Source organism: Hyaena hyaena, unplaced genomic scaffold, assembly GCF_003009895.1.
Source record: "Hyaena hyaena isolate Hyena2069 unplaced genomic scaffold, ASM300989v1 scaffold_1553, whole genome shotgun sequence".
Lineage (NCBI taxonomy): Eukaryota > Metazoa > Chordata > Mammalia > Carnivora > Hyaenidae > Hyaena > Hyaena hyaena.
The window spans coordinates 96,657-120,117 of record NW_024082190.1 but is presented as its reverse complement, the minus strand read 5'-3'; the positions used below and the strand labels follow the sequence as shown (position 1 = coordinate 120,117).

The 23,461-nt window shown below is 34.4% G+C and overlaps 1 protein-coding gene across 4 annotated transcripts in view; it reads right to left on the bottom strand.

The window, feature by feature from the left end:
* The window catches only part of LRRIQ3 (leucine rich repeats and IQ motif containing 3), a 206,482-nt gene that overhangs the window by 157,540 nt on the left and 25,481 nt on the right, over positions 1 to 23,461 (bottom strand). For 3 of the 4 annotated variants that reach the window (XM_039224202.1, XM_039224204.1, XM_039224203.1), the window contains exons 2-3: positions 22,363 to 22,611; positions 19,017 to 19,340 (exon numbers count right to left, since the gene is read on the bottom strand). In XM_039224202.1, the coding sequence (XP_039080133.1) occupies positions 19,017 to 19,340; positions 22,363 to 22,611 (573 nt within the window). The remainder of the gene's footprint in view (positions 1 to 19,016; positions 19,341 to 22,362; positions 22,612 to 23,461) is intronic. The other variant, XM_039224205.1, reaches the window with a different exon arrangement.

The following is a 23,461-nucleotide window of genomic DNA, read 5'->3' as shown; positions in this document are numbered from 1 at the left end:
TTACTTCTTAGCATTGCTTTACCTTTGTCTCACAAATTTTGGTAGCTTATATTTTTAACCTTTTTTTTTCTTTGAGACTATATTTTGACCTATGGATTTATTAGAAGTGTGCTGCTTAGTTTCCAAGTGTTTGAGGATTTTCCTCTTATCCTCCCTGTGTAGTCAGAGAGCATACCCTGCATGCTTTAAATTCTTTTAAATTGGTGAGGTTTGTTCTATGAAACAGGAAATGACCTACATATGATTGGACACATGAAATGAATGTCTATCTTGCTGTTGCTGTGTGGAGTGTTCTATAAATGTCAGTTAGACTTTGTTAGTTGATGGGGTTGTGGAGTTTTGTAAATATCTAGTTGTTCTAATTGTTGAGAGATGAATTTTGATGTCTCCAAATATAATCATGCATTTATTTATTTCTCATTTCAATATTATCAATTTTTGCTTCACATATTTTGTAGTTTTGTTTTTGGTGCATTCACATTTAAGATTACTATGTCTTCTTGGTGGTTTGCACCTTTTATTGTTATATAATGTCCTTGGCTATGATAACTGTCTTTGCTCTTAAGACTAATTGATCTCATATTAAGATAGTCAGTCAGTCCAATTTTACTTTGATTAGTTTTGGTGCAATAAATCTTTCTCTATCCTTTTATTTTCAATGTGCCTATATCATTATATTTGAAATTTCTCGTAGACACCATATAGTTGGGTCATATTTTTAAATCAGCTTTGCCAATATCTATGTTTTAGTTGATGCATTTAGGCCATTTAGGTTTAATATAAATTTTAATGTAATTACTAATAGAATAGGACTTAAGTCTGGCATCTTATGTCATTTTGTGTTTTCTGTTGGTTTTCTCTGCTTTTTATCTGTTTTTTAATTCTTACTCTCCTACTAAAGAATTTGAGAACTACTTTTATATTTATCTATATTGTTTTTTTGTGCATTTTTTTTTTAAAGAGAGAGAGTTTGAGCCAGGGAGAGTGGCAGAGGTGGAGACAGAATCTTAAGCAGGCTCCACATCCAGCGTGGAGCCTGGGGGAAGGAGGGAGCACTTGATCCCATGACTGTGAGATTATGACTTGAGCCAAAATCAAGAGCCAAATGGGATGCTCAACCAACTGAGCCACCCAAGAGCTTCTGTGCATTATTTTTTAGAGCTTTCTTATATACACACATACATACACACATGCAATCACAGACAAATGATGTCACCAATTTACCTGTTCAAGTGAGGTACAGAAGCCTTACTTTCCTTTATAGCTCTCCCTTTTTAACAATTTTCTTTTTTTAAGTTTTTTAATGTTTACTTATTTTTGAGAGAAAGAGAGAGAGTGTGTGTGTGTGCATGAGCAGGGGAGGGGCAGAGAGAGAGGGTGACAGAGAATCCAAAGCAGGAACTGCACTATCAGCGCAGAGCCCAACTCAGGGCTGGAACTTAAAATCGCAAGATCATGACCTAAGCCTAAGTCTAGCACTTAACCCACCAACACATGCAGACACTCGCCCCCTTTTAAAAATTTTCTACAACATGGCAATGAGAAACAATGAAATCTGGCCATGTGTAGCAACATGGATGGACCTTGAGGGTGTTATGCTGAGCGAAATAAGTCAGGCAGAGAAGGACAAATATCATATGTTTGCACGTATAGGAGGATTAGGAGGAACTTGACGGAGGAACAAGGGGGAGAAGAAGGGCGGAAATGGTGGGGGAAAGGGAGAGAGGCAAACCATGAGAGACTCTTGAATGCTGACAAAAACTGAGGACTGATGGATGTGGGGGGGAGGGGGGGATGGGCATGGAGGAGGGCACTTTGGGGATGAGCACTGAGTGTTATGTAGAAACTAATTTGACAATAAACTATTTGTAAAAATAAAAAAAAAATAAAAAAAAAATTTTTCTAAAGTATTTCCTATACATATATTTAGAATATTAGACAGTGTTATGATTTATTAGATATATGATTTGCCAGTATATTCTCCAATTTTGTCAATTGACTTATCGTTTTGTAGATAGTTTCCTTTTCTGTGCAGAAGCTTTTTAGTTTGATGAAGTCACACTTGTCTACTTTCCCTTTTCTTGCCTTTACTTTTGGTGTCAAATCCAAAAAAATCATTCCCAAGACTGAAGTCAAGGAGCTCATCCCCTGTTTTTTTTCTAGTTTTATGGTTTTAATAAAGATTCAAATCTTTAATTCATTTTGAATTAATTTTGTGTATGGTATATATAGGGGTCCAGTTTTTCCCAAGACCACTTATTGAAGAGACTGTCCCCTTGCCCTGTTATATATTCTTGGCTCCACTGTTGTAAATTAATTGACCATATATTCATTGGTGTACTTCTGGACTCTATACTGTTTCATTGATTTGTGTGACTGTTTTTCTTCCAAACCATACTGTTTTACTATACCTTTGTAATATAGTATGAAATTAGACATGATGCCTCCAGCTGTGATCTTCTTACTCATTGCTGCTTTGACCATTTGGGTTTTTTTTTTTTTAATATTTTATTTATTTCTAGGAGAGAGAGAGACAGCGTGAGCAGGGGATGGTCAGAGAGAGGGAGACACAGACTCTGAAATAGGCTCCAGGCTCTGAGCTGGCAGTCAGCACAGAGCCCGACGCGGGGCTCGAACCCATGAACCGCAAGATCATGACCTAAGCGAAAGTCGGACGCTTAACTGACTAAGCCACCCAGGTGCCCCATGACCATTTGGGTTCTTATAATGTCCCATATGATTTTTTAAAATTTCTGTGAAAAACGCCATTGGAATTTTGATAGAGATTGCACTGAATATGAAGAATGTTTTGGGTAGTACGGACATTTCAACAATAATAATTCTTCCAATTGATGAGCATCAATTATCTTTCCATCTATTTGTGTCATCTCCAATTTGTTTCATCCATGGCTTATAGTTTCAGTGTACAGGTTTTTCACCTAGTTAAATTAAATTTATTCCTAGGTACTTCATTCTTTTCGATGCAATTGTAAATAGAATTGTTTTCTTAATTTCTATTTCTGATAGTTTATAGTGGTTTACAGAAATGCAAATGATTTTTGTATATTGATCTTATATGCAACTTTACTAAATTCACTTATTAGTTCTAAGAGTTTTGGTGGAGTCCTTAAGATTTTCTATATAAATCATGCCTTCTGCAGTCAGTTTTTCTATTTCCTTTCTGATTTGAATGGTTTTATTTCTTTTTCTTGCCTAATTGGGTCTGCATAAGATTTCCAATACTATGTTAAATAAAATTGGTAAGAGTGTGTACCCTTGACTATTCCTGATCTAAAGGAAAACTTTTTAAGTTTTCATTGTTGAGTCAGATGTTAACTTATTAGATGTAGGCTTGCCATATATGGCTTTTATTAACGTTGAGGTATGTTCCCTCTATACCCAGTTTGTTGAAAGTTTTTATCATGAATGGATGTTAAATTTTGCTAAATGCTTTTTCTGCATGTACTGAGATGACCATATCATTTTAGTTTTCATTTTGTTAATATGGTGTATCATGTATATTAAATTGTGAATGTTGATCTATCCTTTCTTCCCAGGGATAAATCCCACTTGATGATGGTATATAATCTTTTTGATATATTGCTGAATTTGGTTTCCTAATATTTTACTGAGGATTTTTACATCTGTGTTCAACAGGAGTACTGTTCTGTAATTTTCTTTTCTTGTGGTGTTTTTGTCTGGTTTTGATATCAAGGTAATGCTGGCCTTGTATAATGGATTTAGAAGTGCTCTCTCCTGCTTTTATTTATTTATTTATTTATTTATTTATATATTTTTGGAACATTCTGAAAAAGGTTGGTATTAATTCCTCTTTAAATGTTTGGTAGAATTCTCCAATGAAGCTTTCTGGTTCTGAACTTTTGTTTGTTGCAAGGTTTTTGATTATTGATTTAATATCCTTACTAGCAATTGGTCTGTTCAGATATTTATTTCTTATAATTTCTTATAATTCAGTCTTAGTAGGGCATATGTTTCTAGGAATTCATCCATTTCTTCTAGGTTGGCCAATCTGTTGGCACATAATTATTCCTATTAACCTCTTATGAGCCTTTGTATTTGTGTATCCATGTTGATATATCCTCTTTCATTTCTATCTTCTTTTCTCTTTTTCTTGGTCTTACTAAATATGTATCTTGTTTATCTTTTTAAAAAAGCAGCTTTTAGTTTCATTGACCTTTATTATTTTTTTAGTCTGTATTTCACTTATTTCGACTCTGATCTTTTCATTTCTTCCCCTTTACTAGTTTTGGCTTAGTTTGTTCTTTTTGCCAGTAACTTGAGGTATAAAGTTAGGTTCTTCATTTGAGATTTTTCTTTTTTGTTAATGTAGGCATGATTGCTATGAACTTCCCTTTTGAATTGCTTTTGATGCTTTCCATAAGTCATATTTTAATTCCATTTTCATTTGTCTCAAGATTTTTTAAAATTTTCATTTGTTGTTCACCAGTGTGTTGTCTAATCTCCACCTAATAGTGAATTTTCCCATTTCTCCTCTTCTAATTAACTTCTAGTTTGATACCATGGCGGTTACAAAAGATGCCTGATACGACTTCAATCTTTTTAAGTTTATTAAAACTTGTTTTGTGGCAAAGACATATAATCTATCCTGAAGAAATACCTCATGTATGTTTGAAAAGAATGTGTATTCTGTTGCCGTTGGATGGAATGTTCTATAAATAGCAGTTAAGCCCATCTAGTTTAACATGTAGTTTAAGTCCAATATTTCCTTTTTATGTTCATATCTTCTGTCCAGATGACCCATCTGTTGTTGAAAGTGGAGTATTTAAGTTCTTATTACTATTGCATTGCTGTCTTTTTCCTTTAGGTCTATTAATATGTGACTTATATATTTAAGTGCTTCTATGTTGAATGCATATTTATAAATGTTATATCCTCTTGATGGATTGACCCCTTTACCAGTATAATGACCTTCTGTCTCTTATTATAGTCTTTGACTTAAAGTCTATTTTATTCTAAGTAGTGCTACCTCTGCTTTATTTCGGTTTCTATTTGCATAAAACATGTTTCCATTTGCATGGGATAACTATTCTTTTTATTTTTCAGTGTATTTTCTCTCTGTTGTTTGCACTGATTAACGTCCTTTCTCTCATTCTTTAATCATCCCCCTCTATTCTGCTAAGTATATCCACTGAGCTTTTTATCTCGGTTTTTTATTTTTGTGTTCTCAAATTACCATTTATTTATTTTTATCTATTACGCTGCTGAAACTTGTTATTTGTACATGATTCAAGTATGTTTATAATTGATCACTAAAGTATTTTTATGATAACTGAATTAAAAATTTGTCAGAAAATTTTAACAATTCAATCATCTCAGGGTTAGCATCTATTGATTGTCTCTTTTCATTCAGTTCAAGATTTTTCTAGTTCTTTGTATGTTGAATGACTATTGACTGAAACCTAAACATATTTGTATTATGTTCTAAAACTTTTAATCTCATTTAAACCTTCCATTTTAGCTGGCTTTCTCTTATATTGCCACAGCAGGGCAAATGGAGGTCACTATCTTGTTAGTTCCAGGAGGAGACAGAAGTCCAGATTCATCACCACTTAAGCCTCCATTAACCTCCAACTGGATGTGGGCTTTTCATTACTTCTGGGTAGAACTGGGAATCCAACTTTCATATATCTTCATTGACATGGCTATGGGGGTGATCTTGTTACAGCTGGCAAATGGTAAAAGTCCTGATCTCCACTAGGCTTCCTATGACACCACACCAGTGAGTACTATGTTGCCTCATTAGAGCTTCACGAGAAGGAAGTCTAGGCTTTCCACTCAGCCTTTGCTGGCATTAGTGAAAGTGGAACCAAAATGTTTATTATGGTTTTAACCAGAGTAGAGTGGTTATTGTCTGAAAGTTAACTGTCTTATTAGACTCATTCTTGATTTGTGGTTGTTTGGATAGAGACAGCAGGGATTTTTGGTATTTGTTTGTTGGGTTGCAGTCTTTGGTCTTTAAGTTACTGACTTCTTTTGCTTCAATTTTAGGTTATAAAAAAACAAACTAAAACAGCAAAAGAGGGAACTCATTCACCACTGTGTAATTCCTCAGATTCTGATTGTCCTAGCCAGTCAGCCTCTGCTCTTCACCATTCCATCTTTTTATGTTTATTTCATACATAATGTCCAAGGAATTTAGATAAGATACAATATATACAGACATACCTTGTTTTATTATACTTTGCTTCATTGCACTTCACAAATACTGCATTTTTTAGAAATTAAAGGTTGTGATAACCCTTAATTAATCAAGTGTACTGGTACCATTTTTCCCATAACATTTGCCCACTTCCTGTCTTTGTGTCACATTTTGGTAATTCTTACCAAATTTTAAACATTTTCATTATTATATATGTTACGGTGATTTGTGATCAGTGATTAAAACTCACTGAAAACTCAGATAATCTTAGCATTTTTAGCAATAATGTATTTCATATTATTGTTTTCTATACATAATACTATTATTATACTTAATACTATTATTATACACTTAATAGACCATGGTATAGTGTAAACATAACTTTTTTTTATTTGAGAGAGAGAGTGCAAACAGAAGGAGAAGAGGGATAGAGAATCTTTTGTTTTTAATTTATATATTTTGAGAGAGAGAGGAGAGAGAATCCTCAATGGGCTCTGAGTTCACAGCAGAGATGTAGGGCTCAATCCCATGAAGCAGTAGATCACAATCTGAGCCAAAATCAAGGGTCAGATGCTTAACTGACCAAGCCACCTAGGTGCCCCAAGAGAGAATCTTAAGCAGCCTCCATGCTCAGCATCCCACAACCCTGGGATCATGACCTGAGCTGAAATCAAGAGTCAAATGCTCAACCAACTGAGCTGCCCAGGTGCCCCAGTATAAACATAACTTTTATATGCACTAGAAAACCAAACAGTTTACTTGACTTGCTTTATTATGATATTCTTCATTATGTTGGTCTTACATGAACCTGCAGTATCTCCAAGGTGTGACAGTCATATTATGTAGTGCATTATATCATACGTAATAATTATATAATACATATAAAGTCCAGGGAATTGAATTATACTTTGCAAGAGAAACATCTTCTCTATCTTCCTAGAAGTGGAATCCTGTATGTTTATTTTTTAACAAAATAATTCATTGAGATAAATATGTTGTCCCTCTACTGTAATATTTTCTATCTATTTAGTTTTATATTTCCAAAAATATTTGTTATATGTTTTTGTATAATACTACTTTGTACATTAATACTCAAACAAGAATGTACTTATTGTAGCTATTACTTTTATATTAATTTAAAGGGTTCCTATTTGTATCATTTAATGCTTTGTGTGCTAATTTTTTTAATGTTTTTATTTTTTTTATTTTTGAGAGGGAAACAGAGCACAAGTGGGGGAGGGGCAAGGAGAGGAAACACAGAATCCAAAGCAGGCTCCAGGCTCTAAACTGTCAGCATAGACCCCCAACGCGGGCTCGAACTCACAAACTATGAGATCATGACCTGAGCCAAAGTCAGACACTTAACGAACTGAGCCACCCAGGTGCCCCTTGTGTGCTAAATTCTACATTAAGACTAATATTAACTTTTTTGTTTTATTCTACTTAATATATATTAGCTCGTATTTTACTTTTACTTTTTCTGTATTATCTTAATTTTTGGACTTGATCTTGCTATAGTCACATTGATGTTGGTTTTTATACATAATAAATTTATAATTATTTTATTTACTTACAATCATACTACATTCATAAATGTAAATATAGATCAATTTTTATAAACATACTTACTTTTGACACTGTTTTATGATTTTTTGCATGTCATATAGGCTACATTTTTTATCTTTTTTTATTTAAAAATTTAATCTTACAAACATTATTTAATCCACACAATTTATTGAGTCAAACAAATTCATTGTTAAATATTTATTTGGTTGTTATATTTGGGTATTTTTCTTTTTCTTTTGATACTTACATTGGAATTAAGGAAAAAAATGCATGCTAAATGATTGATCTAAAAATCTCTACCTTGAAGTAGGAGCTAAGATGACAGAGTAGTAGGAAGATCCTAGACTTGCCTCATCCTTCCAACACAGTTAAGTAAATATCACATAATTCTGAGTACCCAAAACCGATCTGAGAACTGACACAACAAACTGCAAAACTAGAAGGAGAGAAGAGGCCATGCTGTGGAAGGTAGGAGGTGCAGAGATGTGATTTAGGGGAGAAAAAGACTGTGGGTGCTACAGAGGGTAGGAAGCCCTGGTCATGGAGAGAGGTAAGAGAGAGAAAAGCACCCAGGGGATCCCACAAAAAGAATACTTTCCCAAAGCCACTGACTGGGAAAACGAGAGGCCCTGATTTTCCTGCGTTTTTACAACCAGCAGAGCGAAAAGACTGGAATTTTAGAGTTCAGAGACAAGTAGTGGCTGGGTGCGGAGCCCTGAGGGCACTGCAGTGCTCCTGTAGAGAAGGAGGGCACATAGCCTGGGGGCAGATGGCACAATCTGAGGACCCCCTGGGACACATGGGAAGAGACATTTCCCTCTTCTTGGAGTGTATCTGAAAGAGGGAGCATTGCCCTCTGGGAGAAGAAACTGAGGGCACCATTTCCCCTTCCTGCCCCTCAGCATAGGTACTGAAACACCTGCTAAGAGTGGCTAACCTGGACACTGCCTTTTTGCTGCACTTTACTCCAAACTCCATGCCCCTGAGCTTCATTGTGACTGCTTCTCTGGAATGATCCTGCGTCAGTCCCAGCACATTGAGACCCTTCTCCAGAGGACCAGCATGAATCCCTGCCACACCAGGTCCATAAAGATTGAAATTTTAAATCTCAGCCGGCCAGACTGAGCCCAAAGTGCACTACACTGCTGGGCAGACAGATGGCCCAGACACACACAGTGTGAAGGCAATGATCTGAGAGAGAACTGGGAAGCATGAGGGGGAGATTGTTTGTTCTTCTGGAAAGGCTACTTGGGACAGGTCCGGGTACAAACTCCCCTCTCTGTGGACTAGGGAGCAGGCTGGTCCCATTTCCCTCTTCTGCACCTCAGCATAAACTAACTTCAGTAAGCAGCATAGTGCCAACACTGGCAGCCTAAACTACTTGCACCACCGTCGCCACCCTCACCCCCCACCCCATGCTCTACTGGTGCTGCTCTTCTCCAGCAGGTGTACTTGAGAATTAGGGCAGTGGGCCACTCACACAGAAGACCAGCACAAATCCCCTGCACACACCACGTCTACTGTACATAGAGTTCTGCAAAGCTTCAGCTGTACTAGAAATAGCACCAGGTCTCTTTTAACAAGCAAAATGGAACACACCTAGTTAAAACTCACCACACTCTGGCCAATGTCCAAACAGTCCCCACTGCTGGCAAGAAGAAACTGCAGAGTACTGACCAAAGGAAAGAACAGCCAAAACATGGCAGCAGAATACATACAGCATATACCAGAGACACTTCCAGAAGCACCAGGCTCTAGACAGTATAAGATCTCTTCTTTACAAAGGCATTACTCTCAGAGCATGAAACATAACAGGTTTTCCTAACACCGAGAAGACAGTGACCTAGACAAAATGCCAAGATGGAGGAATTCATCCCAAAAGAAAGAACAAGGAAAGGTCACAGCCAGGGTTAAAATCAAAACATATATATATATAACAAATCTGACCCACAATTTAAAGCCACACTCATAAGGATACGAGGTGGTCTTGAGAAAAGCATACAGGACACCAGGGAGTTCCTTAACACAAAGATAAAAGACTTAAAAACTGGTTGTGCCAAAATGAAAAATGCAATAACTGAGATTTGAAACCAACTGGATGTAATTAACACAAGAATGAAAGAAGCAAACAATAAGTGATACAGAAGAATTGTGGAAGATAATTAAGCTAAAAAGAAGAAGGAAAGAGAAATATTGGATCACAAATGTAGACACAGGGAACTTGGTGACTCCATAAACCATTATAACATTCATATCATAGAAGTCCCAAAAAAAGAAGAGAGGGAAAAGAGGCAAAAGGTTTATCTGAGGAAACTAGAGCTGAACATTTCCCTAATTTGGGAAAGGAAGGAGAGATCAAAATCCAGAAAGTACAGAGAACTCACATCAAAATCAACAAAAGCAGGCCAACACTATGACATGTTGTAGTTAAACTTGCAAAATATAGTGATAAAGAAAAAATCCTAAATGCAGCAAGACAAAAGAAGTCCCTAACTTACAAGGGAAGAGAAATAAGGTTAGCAGCCAACTGATCCACAGAAACCTGGCAGGCGAGAAGGGAGTGGCCTAATAGATTCAATGTGCTGAATGGGATAAATCTGCAGCCAATAATACTCTATCCAGCACAGTTATCATTCAGAATAGAAGGAGAGAGAATGAGTTTCATAACAAACAAAAACTAAAGGAATTTGTGACCACTAAACCAGTCTTGCAAGAAGGGACGCTTTGAGTGGGAAATAAAGATCAAAAGCAAGAAAGACTAGAAAGGAACAGAGAAAAAGTCCAGAATCTACAATAAAGCAAGTACTACAATGGCACTAAATTCATATCTGTTATTAATTACTCGAAATGTAAATGGACTAAATACCCTAATCAGAAGACATAGGGTTTTAGAAATGAATTAAAAAAATAAGACCCATCTATATTCTGCATTCAATAAAGTCATTTTGGACCTAAAATAAACTAGATTTTTTTTTCATTTTTCCTTTTCACCTGTAGATTGAAAGTGAGAAGCTGGAAAAATATTTTATCATACAAATGGATGTCAAAAGAAAGCTGGAGAGGGGTGCCTGGACAGTTCAGTCGGTTAAACATTCGACTTTGGCTCAGGTCATGATCTCACGGTTCGTGGGTTCGAGCCCCCGTCGGGCTCTGCGCTGACAGCTAGCTCGGAGCCTAGAGCCTGTTTCAGATTCTGTGTCTCCCTCTCTCTCGGACCCTCCCCTGCTCACACTGTCTCTCTCTCTCTCTCTCTCTCAGAAATAAATAAAACATTTAAAAAAATTAAAAAAAAGAAAGCTGGAGTAACAATACTTACATCAGACAAACTAGATCTAGATTTTAAACTAAAGACTATAAGAAGAGACAGAGAAGGGTACTGCATCATAATAAAGGTGTCTTTCCAACAAGAACTAAAAAATATTTATACCTCCAACTTGGAGTCACCTAAATATATAAAACAATTAATAACAAAGGAACTCATGATAATAATACAGTATTAGTAGGGGACGTTAACAACCTGCTTACAGCAATGGACAGCTCATCTAAGCAGAAAAGAGACAGGAAACAATAGCTTTGAGTAATATACTGAACAAGATGGACTTAACAGATACATTCAGAACATTTCATCATAAAGTAACAGAATACACATTCTTTTCAAGCGCACATGGGACATCTCCACAACAGATCACATACTATGTCACAAATCTGGCCTTAGCAAGTATAAAAAGACTGGAACCATGCCATGCATATTTTATGATCACAACACTATGAAACCTGAAGTTAATCACAAGAAAAAAATTTGGAAAGACCCCAAATATATGAAGACTAACAAACATCCTACTAAAGAATGAATAGGCCACCAAAGAAGTTAAATTAGAAATAAAAAAATACATGGAAACAAATGAAAATGAAAATGCAATGGTCCAAAACCTCTAGGATGAAGCAACAGTGGTCATAAGAGAGTAATAAATAGCAATACAGGACTACCTCAAGAAGCAAGAAGCCTTACACCTAAATGGCCTAGAAAAAGAATAATACACAAAGCCCAAAGCCAGCAGAAGGAGGGAAATAATAAAGATTAGAGCAGAAATAAATAATGTAGAAACAAAAAACCCATAGAACAGATAAATTAAACCAGGCACTGGTTCTTTGAAAGATTTAACAAAATTGATAACCGCCCCCCCCCCAGCCAGGCTTATCAAAAAGAAAAAAGAAAGGACCCAAATAAATAAAATCACTAATGACAGAGGTGAAATCATATCCAATACCACAGAAATACAAACAACTACTGGAGAATATTATGAAAAATTATATGCCAACAAACAGGACAATTTGGAAGAAATGGATAAATTCCTAGAAACACAAACTACCAAACCTGAAACAGGAAGAAATAGAAAACTTGAACAGACTGAAAGTCAGCAAAGAAATTGAATCAGTAATCAAAAATCTCCCAAGCAAACAAAAGTCTAGGGCCAGATGGTTTCAAAGTGGAATTCTACCTATTTCCCTGTGAGTTATTACCAAATCTCAAACTATTCCAAAAAATGTAAATTGAAGGAGACTTCCTAACTCATTCTACAAGGTCAGCATTACCTTGATTCCAAAACCAAAGACCCCAGTGAAAAAGAGAACTATAGGCCAATAACCCTGATGAACATGAATTCAAAAATTCTCAACAAAATACTAGCAAAATGAATCTAACAGTACATTAAAAGAATCATTTGCCACAATCAAGTGGGATTTATTCCTGGGTTGCAAGGGTGGTTCAATATTTGCCAATCAATCAATATGATATACCACAGTAATAAAAAAAAAAGAATAAGAACATATGATCCCCTCAATAGATGTAAAAAAGCACTTGACAAAGTATAGCATTCATTCTTGATAAAAACCCTCAACAAAGTAGGATAGAGGGAACATATGTCAACATCATAAAGGCCACATACAAAAGACCCACAGCTAATATCATTTTCCTCTATGGTCTGGAACAAGACAGGGATGTCCATTCTCACTACTCTTATTTAACATAGTACTGGAAATACTCACCTCAGCAATTAGATAACAAAAAGAAACAAAAGGCATCCAAATGAGCAAGGAAGAAATAAAACTTTCACTGTCTGGTAAAAGAATCATTAATACTTACTTATTGAAAAAGATCATGTGAACTTTATAAGATTCATTATTTTCCATTTTCATAGTGTTCTTACATTCAATAAGTGCAAAGAAATGTTTTGAAATATATAATTCAAGCATTACTAAACAAATGTATATCCTTGTAGATTGTCATTTATTCAAGTGTTTTATATTGCTATAAATTAAATGTATCTTTGAATAATCAAAGAATAATCAAAATAATATTCTTTATAGCAGAAATAATGAATAAAAATGTATCAGTAAACTGAAAAGCTATAATTCAAATAATATCTTTAAATCTCTGCAATAAAATTCTGCCATAAATTGGTTTAGCTATAGCTCTTTAAGGCTTACTCCATTTGTGATGCCTTCCATTCATGTTTTCTGGACAGTGCTTTTTTTTTTGTTTGTTTGTTTCCGATGATTCTATTTCTGACATTTTCAAGCTCTTTTTTAATGTTTCTTTATTTTGGGGGAGGGGCAAAGAAAGAGAGGGAGACACAGAATCTGAAGTAGGCTCCAGGATGTGAGCTGTCAACACAGAGCCAGACATGGGAATTGAACACATGAAGTGGAAGATCATGACCTAAGATGAGGTTGGATTCTTATCCGACTGAGCCATTCAGGTGTCCCTCAATCTCTTTTTCCTTTTTTTTTTTTTTTTAAATGTTTATTTATTTTTGAGACAGAGCGTGAGCAGGGGAGGGGTAGACAGAGGGAGGGGTAGACAGAGGGAGACACAGAATCTGAAACAGGCTCCAGGTTCTCAGCTGTCAGCACAGAATCTGATATGGGGCTTGAACCCACAAATGGCGAGATCATGACCTGAGCTGAAGCCAGATGCTTAACCAACTGAGCTACTACCCAGGTGCTCCCCTCAATCTCTTTTTTCGAATGAAAATTTATTTCCCTCAGCCTAAAAATATGTTGAAATTAGTATAATCTCACTTAAAAAAAACCCTCTCCCATTAATCCTTATTCTGGCAGTTAAGGCATTATCATTCTTCTGTCCAAAATTTTCTCAGAAAATGTTCTATACTTAGCAATTACATATTAACCCATTACAATTCCATATCCATTCCTGTAATTTACTGAAAATTCCAAAGATGCATCAACCTCTTCAACAAAAGGTTTTCAAAATAGTTTTGTATCCATAATTCTCTTTGACCTTTTAAAAACATCCTTCATTTTTTATTTATTGTTTTCCCTTAACCTAAGTGATAATAAGCCATTCTCTGTTTTTCCTTCTACCTCCTGGAATTAATTTCCTATTATCCTCATTGGTCCCACTTCTTTCTATCCTTAAAGCGAAACTGCCCCAAGGCTTTGTCCTTCAGCTTTCATTCTGATTACTTTATTTTCTTGTGACAGCTTGGCTTCAGCCATCCCCTTAAATAAACAACTACTGAATTTACATCTTAGACCTAGAACATTACTTCTGATTTCTAGTTCTTTATTTCCAACGCCTGGTTAATATCTCCATACCAATACCTTGTCTCAATAAACATGACTAAAGTTAACTTTCTAACAAAACACTTCAAATGCCACCATTTCTATAATATGTTACTTTTTGTCTCAGTCACTCAAGTTCAAAATATCAAAAGAGATTTTCTCACTTATTATTCTTATCCTCCCATATTTAATCAGTTTTTAAAAATCCTGTCAAATATTTGCACTGTCTGTCCTTTGTGATACAACGTGGACTGTAGGACCGTGAAGCTAAGACAGACTTGAAATCCCAGCTTCATGACTGATTAGATGTCTGGTATTGGGTAAAGTCTTAACCTTACTATATTTCATTTTCTTCTGTGAAATAATAATAATAATATCTTTCCATAACAAAGAGTATGATGAAGAACAAATGTTTTTCAGAAAGCCCTTCAATATCTAGTCCAAGCCTCCATTCCTTTTGTTCTATGTTACTTACTTTATTTCATTTTCTTTAGATATTAACAATATCTAGAATTCAATGCTGGGTTTGTTTTTGTTCTTGTTTCTCAGCTTACATGTTTATTTCCTGGGCCTTCCCGCTAAATTTTATGAAAGCAGAGAATCTGTCAGTATTATTTACCACCCAGTCCAAAATAACCTTTCTCACATATTAGGCGATCAATACATATTTGGTAAAGGAATGAAGGAATAAAATATATAAGGTGCCTACGACAATGACTTTTACCAAGTGTCTGTCCTCTTCTTTACACTGTCTTCTTTTGTCTTTGCCACTACTGTTGGCTTAAATCAATCCTAATCACATCATTTCTGGCCTATAGTAGTCTCTCCACCCTCATCTGTCTCCTAACCCCCATTAATCTGCTACAAAACACTGGATTAAACTCCTTTATAAAAAAATGTGTCAATAACATTTATTCATAGAGCACCAACTATGATAGAAATACTCTAATTTCCTCTTCAAATAACTTCAATAGATCTTCACTACATTCATTTAGAAGTTTAAACTCCTTAGTATTCACCCAACGTTCTTTGCATATTCCCACTAACTTCCTATTAATTGCTTAAACAAATATCAGTCATTTTGATTGTCCCTAAAAAAAGTCCAGTGTAGGGGCATCTGGGTGGCCCAGTAGGTTAAACATCCATCTTTAGTTCAGGTCATGACCTCACGGTTTGTGAGTTCAAGTCCCGTGTCGGACTCTGTGCTGACAGCTCAGAGACTGGAGCCTGATTCACATTCTGTGTCTCCTTCTCTCTCTGTCTCTCCCCTGCTCATGCTCTGTCTCTCTCTCTCTCTCTAAAAAATAAATAAACATTAAAATATTTTTTTTAAAAAGGTTGTATGTGCCCACCTTTGATTATACCATACCACCCAACTAGAATATGTAAATGAAATTCTTCTTTTATGGCCCAGGTTAAGACACCCAGAATTAAATATTGTCTCACTGGTGCAGCAACTCTGGAAAACAATGTGGAGGTTCCTCAAAAAATTAACAATAGAACTCCCCTATGACCCAGCAATAGCATTGCTAGGAATTTACCCAAGGGATACAGGAGTGCTGATCCATAGGGGCACATATACCCCAATGTTCATGGCAGCACTTTCAACAATAGCCAAATCATGGAAACAGACTTTATGGCCATCAACTGACAAACAGATCAAGAAGATGTGGCTTATCTATACAATGGAATACTACATGGCAATGAGAAAGAATGAAATCTGGCCATTTGTAGCACGTGGATGGAACGTGAGGGTATTTTGCTAAGTGAAATAAGTCAGGCAGAGAAAGACAGAAACCATATGTTTTCACTCATGTGGAACAGGAGAAACTTAACAAAGGACCATAAGGGAGCGGAAGGGGGAAAAATAGTTAAGGAGAGGGACAGAGGCAAACCATAAGAAACTCTTGAAAAAAACTGAGAATAAACTGCGGGTTGATGAGGGGTAGGGGAGAAGGGAAAATGGGTGATGGGCATGGAGGAGGGCACTTGTTGGAATGAGCACTGGGTGTTGTATGGAAACCAACTTACAATAGACTATAATAAAAAAAATAAACATTGCCTCACTTTTTATTTGTCTAAAATTTTTAACTATTATTATAAAAGCATTAATATACTCAAAATTTTTATAAAGAACTGTATGCAGTTACAAAGTTTTCTAACATCCTAATCTCATGCATAACCACTGTTCATTATTTATGTATCCTTTCAAATGTGATCACTTCAAATGATTTTCTATTCATCAGTTGTCAATGCATATATATGTAGATTTAGATATGCATACAACATATTATAAATACTGTTCTGCAACATACATTTTTATTTCCTGTATCTTGGTACTTGAGCTTTCTAACACCTGCAGAGCTCACCCCTTTATTGAACTCTTACCTCATTTATTTGCTCTAATATTCATGTCATGAAGCATGTTTTTTAAATATTTTAATCTACCCCTTTAAATATTTTGTAACCTCCAATTAGATATCATTTCCTAATCACTTCTTTCAGCATTTTAAAAATCAATATATAATGATGATTTTGTGCATGTCACCAAATTAATTAAGAATTTAATAGTTTTATCCACTTCCATTAATATTCCAAATTGTCCTTTCAGGCATTAGGAAAAGAAAAAAAACTACTTCCGAATGAAATCATTCAAATATAAAAACCTGAAAATTAGAGATCCACTTTCAGTTAAAAAAATATTTTGAATCAACAAAAAAATTCTAGAATTAAGAAATGAGAATAACAAGGTGGAAGAATATAAGATTTAATTAAAATATCAATTGTATTTCTATACATTAGTAACAATCCAAAAATTAATTGAATATCACTTCCCTATTTCAAAACTTAACTACAAAGCTACAGTAATCAAGACTGTGTGACACTGGCCTAAGGATAGATATAAAGACTATTGGAATATAATAACTGAGAGTCCAGAAATTAACCCTTACCTTTTTATGGCCAAATGATTTCTGGCAAAGATATGACAATTCACCACGGAAAGAATAATGTTATCAACAAAATGGGGCTGTTATAATTGAATATCTACATGCAAAAAAATGAACTTGGACCCTTACTTCACACCATGCATAAAAATTCACTGAAAATAAAACATAGGTCTAAATTTCACAGCTAAAATTATTAAACTTCTAGCAGAAAACATAGACAAATTTAGGCAGACTTCTTAGACACAACATCAAAAGCATGATCCTTAAAAGAAAAAATTCATAACCTGGATGGCTTAAAACTCAAAATTTTTCTGCTCCAAAAGAGACCACTAACAAAATGGGAAGTTGGCTGAGAGAATATTTGCAATACCTATATCTGGTAAAAGACTATGTCCATATATTTACTCTTACAACTTAATAATAAGACAACTCACTTTCAAAATGAACAAAAAATTTATATAGATATTTGATCAAAGAAAATCTATGCATAGTTAATAAGCAGATAAAAATGTATATCATCATTACTCAGAACGGAAAAAAATTAAAACCAAATTAAAACACCACTTTATATCTACTAGAATGCCTATAGCATAAAACAAAAACACTAACTGGTTGCAAGTTCATAAAAAAACTAGAACCCTACATAGTTGTGGTTTCTGCTTTTTAGAAAGCAATTTAGTTTCTTACAAAATTTAGCACAAACTTATCATACCTTCTGGTAATTGCACTAAGAATCTCCCCAAGAAAAATGAAACATGTATCTGCACAAAGACATGTAAGTAGGTGTTCATAGCAGCATCATTCATAATAGCAAAAACTGAAAATAATCTAAATGTCTATCAATTGGTGGATAGACAAAAAAAAAATGTAGTGTATTCATATAATGGAAAATTACTCAGCAATCAAAAGGAACAAATGACTGATATATGCTACAACATAAATGAGCCTCAGCCACATCACACTAAGTGAATGAAGGCAGGTGCATACGACTACATATTGTATAATTTGACTCATGTAAAATGTTTAGAAAAGCAAATTTATAGAAACAGAAACTAGATCAACAGTGCCTAAGACTACAGGAGGAAGTTGAGATTAACTACGAATGATAAAGAGGAAAACCTTTGAAGTGGTGGAAATTTCTAACATTGGATTGTAGAGATGGTTATACAGCACTATTAATTTACCAAAATAATTAAATCATACATATAAAATGGGTGAATGTTATAGTATGTAAGCTATATGTCCTTAAAGCTATTAAAACATATTAGGGACCAAAATACTTCTCTATGATTTCATATTTTTATGTTCAGCAATTTTTATGCAGTAGGCATACAAGCTTCTACAAATTCTCAGTTATAAAACATTACTAATATATTCACTAGTTTATGAAATTTTAGATAAATGAACAGTATATATTAGTTTATATACTTTAAGTATAGAACCTAGAACTAAAATTTGACTTCTATAAATTTATCCATAATGAAACTCTGATGAATCCAATTACCTTTTTTTGTAAATATTTTTACATCTTTTTATTTATTTTTGAGAGAGAGAGACAGAGACAGTGTGAACAGGGAAGGGGCAGAAAGGGAGACACGGAACCCAAAGCAAGCTCCAGGATCTGAACTGTCAGCAAAGAGTCCAAAACGGGCCTTGAACTCATGAACTGTGAGATCATGACCTAAGCTGATGTCAGATGCTTAAATGACTGTGCCACCCAAGAGCCTTTTAATTACCTTTTTCAAAGCAGGGCAGAAATTAAAGAAAAGTCGGGGGTTATATGTTCTGAATCTTTCAGGAAGATGCCAGTTCTGAATTATTTCTTCATCAGAAATCACATGATGATCCAGTGCTTTGAGAGGCCATATACTGTTGACAAGAACATGTCTATATCCTTTTTTAAGACTCACTGGACAATCAAACATAGTGAGGGCAATGAGGGTTGGACAAGCAGATAACATACATATATTTTTTAACTTTGCAAACCCATTGTCATGAAGATAGAGGAGTTTTAGATTCTTCAGTCCACTCCAAAATTTGGTATCTGGTATACTCTTTATCTGAAATATTATTAATAATAACATTTTAAATATAAATGTTAATTTTCTATAAATTGCATGGAAAATGGAAAAACATTAAACATCTTCTAAAACTCAGTATTTTTCAAAATGGCAAATTTCTCATTAATAAGCCAAAAACAATCTCTAGTTTTCCAGTGGTGACTGGAGTAAAAACACAATACATTGTTCATCTGGAATAGGTTATCATTATTAGTATAATTAAATGAATGGACATATATACTTTGTTCAGTAAAAAGTTCTTTGCAGTAGGCCAATTCTAAACTTTTCTAAAGTACTTTCCTGAAAGAAAGAATTAATGTTATATACCTCATTAACAAAACGAAGGATAAAAATCATGATCATCTCAATAGAAGAAAAAGCATTTGACAAAATTCAACATTCATTCACAATTGAAACTCTTGGCAAAGTAGACACAGAATAAACCTCAATATAATAAAAGTCATATATGACAAGCATACAGTGAACATCACATTCAATGGTGAAAATTGATTTCCTCTAAGATCGGGTACAAGACACAGAGGCCCACTCTTGCCGCTTTTCTTTAACACAGTATTGGAAGTCCCAGCCGGTGTAATTGAGCAAGAAAAAGAATCAAATGATACAGAAACCAAAAAAGAAGAAACAAAACTATCACCATTTGCAGACAACATATCATATACAGAAAACTCTAAGCCTCCACTGAAAAATTCTCGTAACTAATAAATGAATTCAGTAAAGTTTCAGGATACAAAATCAGTATACAAACATCTGTTGCATTTCTATATATTAACAATAAGCTATTAGAAAGAGAAATTAAGAAAACAATCCCATTTACAACTACATCAAAAAGAATAAAATACCTGAATAAATTTAAACAAGGAGGTGAAAGATCTAGATACTGAAAACAATGACACATGGATGAAATAAATTGAATAAGAGAAAAATAAATGGAAAGATATTCCATGCTTATAGACTGAGAGAATAAACGTTAAAATAATATTGCCCAATGTAATCTACATATTCAGAGCACTCCCTTCTAAATTGCAAAGGCATTTTTCACAGAAATAGAAAAAAAGAATCCCAAAATGTGTATGGAAACACAGAAGTTCCTGAACACCCAAAGCAATTGTGAAAGAATAAAGCGAGATGGATCCTGCTCCCTAATTTTAAACTATACTACGAACCTATAGTGATCAAAACAGTATAGTACTGACATAAAAACACACAGATCAATGTAACAGAACAGAGAGACCGGAAATTAACCTATGCATGAGTGGTCCATGATTTATGATGGCCAATTGATTTATGATGGAGTCAAGAATATACAATGGAGGTAGGGCAGTCTCTTCATGAGACCATGCAAAGAGACCTTGTTAATTTTCTCTATATCATTCTAATTAAAAATTTTTTTAATGTTTTATATATTTCTGAGATAGAGAGAGAGAGAGAGAGAGACTGTATGATCAAGGGAGGGTCAGAGAGAGAGGGAGACACAGAATCCAAAACAGCCTCCAGGCTCTGAGCTAGCAGTCAGCACAGAGCCCAATGCAGGGCTCAAACCCAAGAACCTCAAACCCACCAACCATGAGATCATGACCTGAGTTAAAGTCGGACACTTAACTGACTGAGCCACCAGGCGTCCCATATATCATTCTAATTTTAGACTATGTGCTGCTGAAGCAAGCAGAAATGGCAATCTCTTCAATAAGTGGTATTGGGAATATTGGACAGTAACACAGAAAGAAAAGAAAAAGAAAGAATGAAAGAAAAAGAGAGGGAGAGAGAGGGAGGGAAGGAGGGAGGAAAGATATCGAACTACTATCTTACACCATATACAAAAATTAGCTCGAAATGGATTAAGGGCTAAAACCTAAGACCTAGAACTATAAAAATCCTAAAACAAAACATGGGCAGTTACCTTCTTCACAATAGTCTTGGTAATGAATTTTGGATATGACACCAAAAGCAAAGGGCACAAAAGCAAACATATATCAAGTAAACGTATATCAAACTAAGAAGCTTCTGCACAGCAAAGAAAACCATCAATAAAATGAAAAGGCAAGCTCCTGAATGGAAGAAAGTATTTGCAAATCATATGTATAATAAGGAGATAATATTGAAAATATATAAAGAACTGACACAACAGCAAAATAAAATCCAATTAAAAAATGGGCAGTGAATCTGAATACATATTTTCTAAAGAAGACTTCCAGATGGCCAACATGGTACATGAAGGGATGCTCACTATCTCTAATCATCAGGGGAATACAAACCAAAACCACAAGGAGATACCACTTCATACCTGTTAGAATGGTTTTAATCCAAATGACAAAAAAAAAAAAACAAGCGTTGGCAAGGATGTGGAGAAAAGGGAACCCTTATGCACTCATAATAGGAATGTAAATTGACATGACCACTGTGGAAAACAGCATAGAGGTTCCTCAAAAAACTAAAAATAAAACTACCATATGATCCAACAATTCTACTTCTCAATATGTATCTGAAGACTAGGAAAACACTAACTCAAAAAGATATATACACGCTCAATATTCATTGCAGCGTTATTTACAATAGTCAAGAAATGGAAGCAGCTTAAGTGATATATATATCTCAAATCATTATGTTGTTCACCTGAACTTAATGTTATATGTTAATTATGTCATTTAAAAAATTTTAAAGTTCAAAGCATTTTTAATCCAGGTTATCAATTTAAAAAGTAAAATATACCAAATCACATAGTATTTACATATTTCTAATTCAAAATTTCTGCTTAAATATAAATTTTTTAAAAGTAGTATCTACACTCAATGCAAAGCTCAAACTCATGACCCCAAGATCAAGAGTTGCATGCTCTGAGTAAGCCAGATGTCCCTTAAATTTTGTATTTTTATATATTTTACTTAAAAAAATTTTATTTACATTTTATATAAAGAACTGGGAGAAATATTGTAGATAGATAACATAAGTGTTTTTAAACATCAATTTCATTTACACACAAATATCTAAAATGTCTATTGCTTACCTGGTTTCCATGAAGATCAAGTTTGACTAATTTTATACAACTTTGAAGTGGATGAATATCTGTGATAAAATTGTTTGAGAAGATGCATACTCTCAGAGAGATACAAGAGTGCAAATTTTCCATAGATTTTAAATGAAGGCCATTATACTTCACAAAAACAAAATCTTTCTGATCTTCAATCATGTTGTCATTATAGTGTCTCCATTCTTCATGACTGGTTAGCTCTTTTGTGATTGTTCCATGAAACATCTAGGAAAAATGGGAAATTGCTTTGAAAAGTTTTTTCACCTTCCAAAAATAAACTTGAAAACAAAATATATTTGCTAATAGATAGAGTAAGATGGATAGAAAAGTTAAAATTAAAGAAAAATCTAATTTGTAGGTGGAATCCAAAAACATTAAAACAACAACAACAACAACAACAAAGAAACAAAAAGCAGAATCAGACCTACAAATACAGAGAACAAACTTATGGCTGTCAGACATGAGGGAGTTGGGCAAAATGGGTGAAGGGGAGAGGTGATAGGGACCTCCAGTTATAGAATCAGTAAGTCACAGGAATAAATGGTATAACATAAGGAATACAGTCACTGATACTGTTAATAGTAATGTATGGGAGAAACAGTAGCTACACATGTGGCAAACAGAGTATAATGTATAAAATTGTCAAATCACTAAGTTGTATACCAGAAACTAATATTAACATCATGTTATCAAATATACTCAAACATTTTTTGCAAAAATTGTAATTCCCTTAAAACCTTCTAATTCAAAGCATTTTAAAAGTATAAAATGTACATGACTACATATAAAAAACATTATCACTGCCCTCACCAATCAAATAATCAGTAAGAAGGAAAAATAAAACCTTACTTTTTGGTGAAATAACTGAGATAAAAACATCACTTCTAGGTAAGAAAATTAAAACAAAGAAAATTACACCTTCACATTCCTTGTGTAATAAATAATATTGGTCAAAAAAATCTGCTAAATAAAGAAATGAACTGAATGATAAACTTCCAACACAGGATAATGATAACCTTTGTGGAAGAGGCTGAAAATGTAGCTAAATGAAATTAAGGTGTCATACAATGTTTCA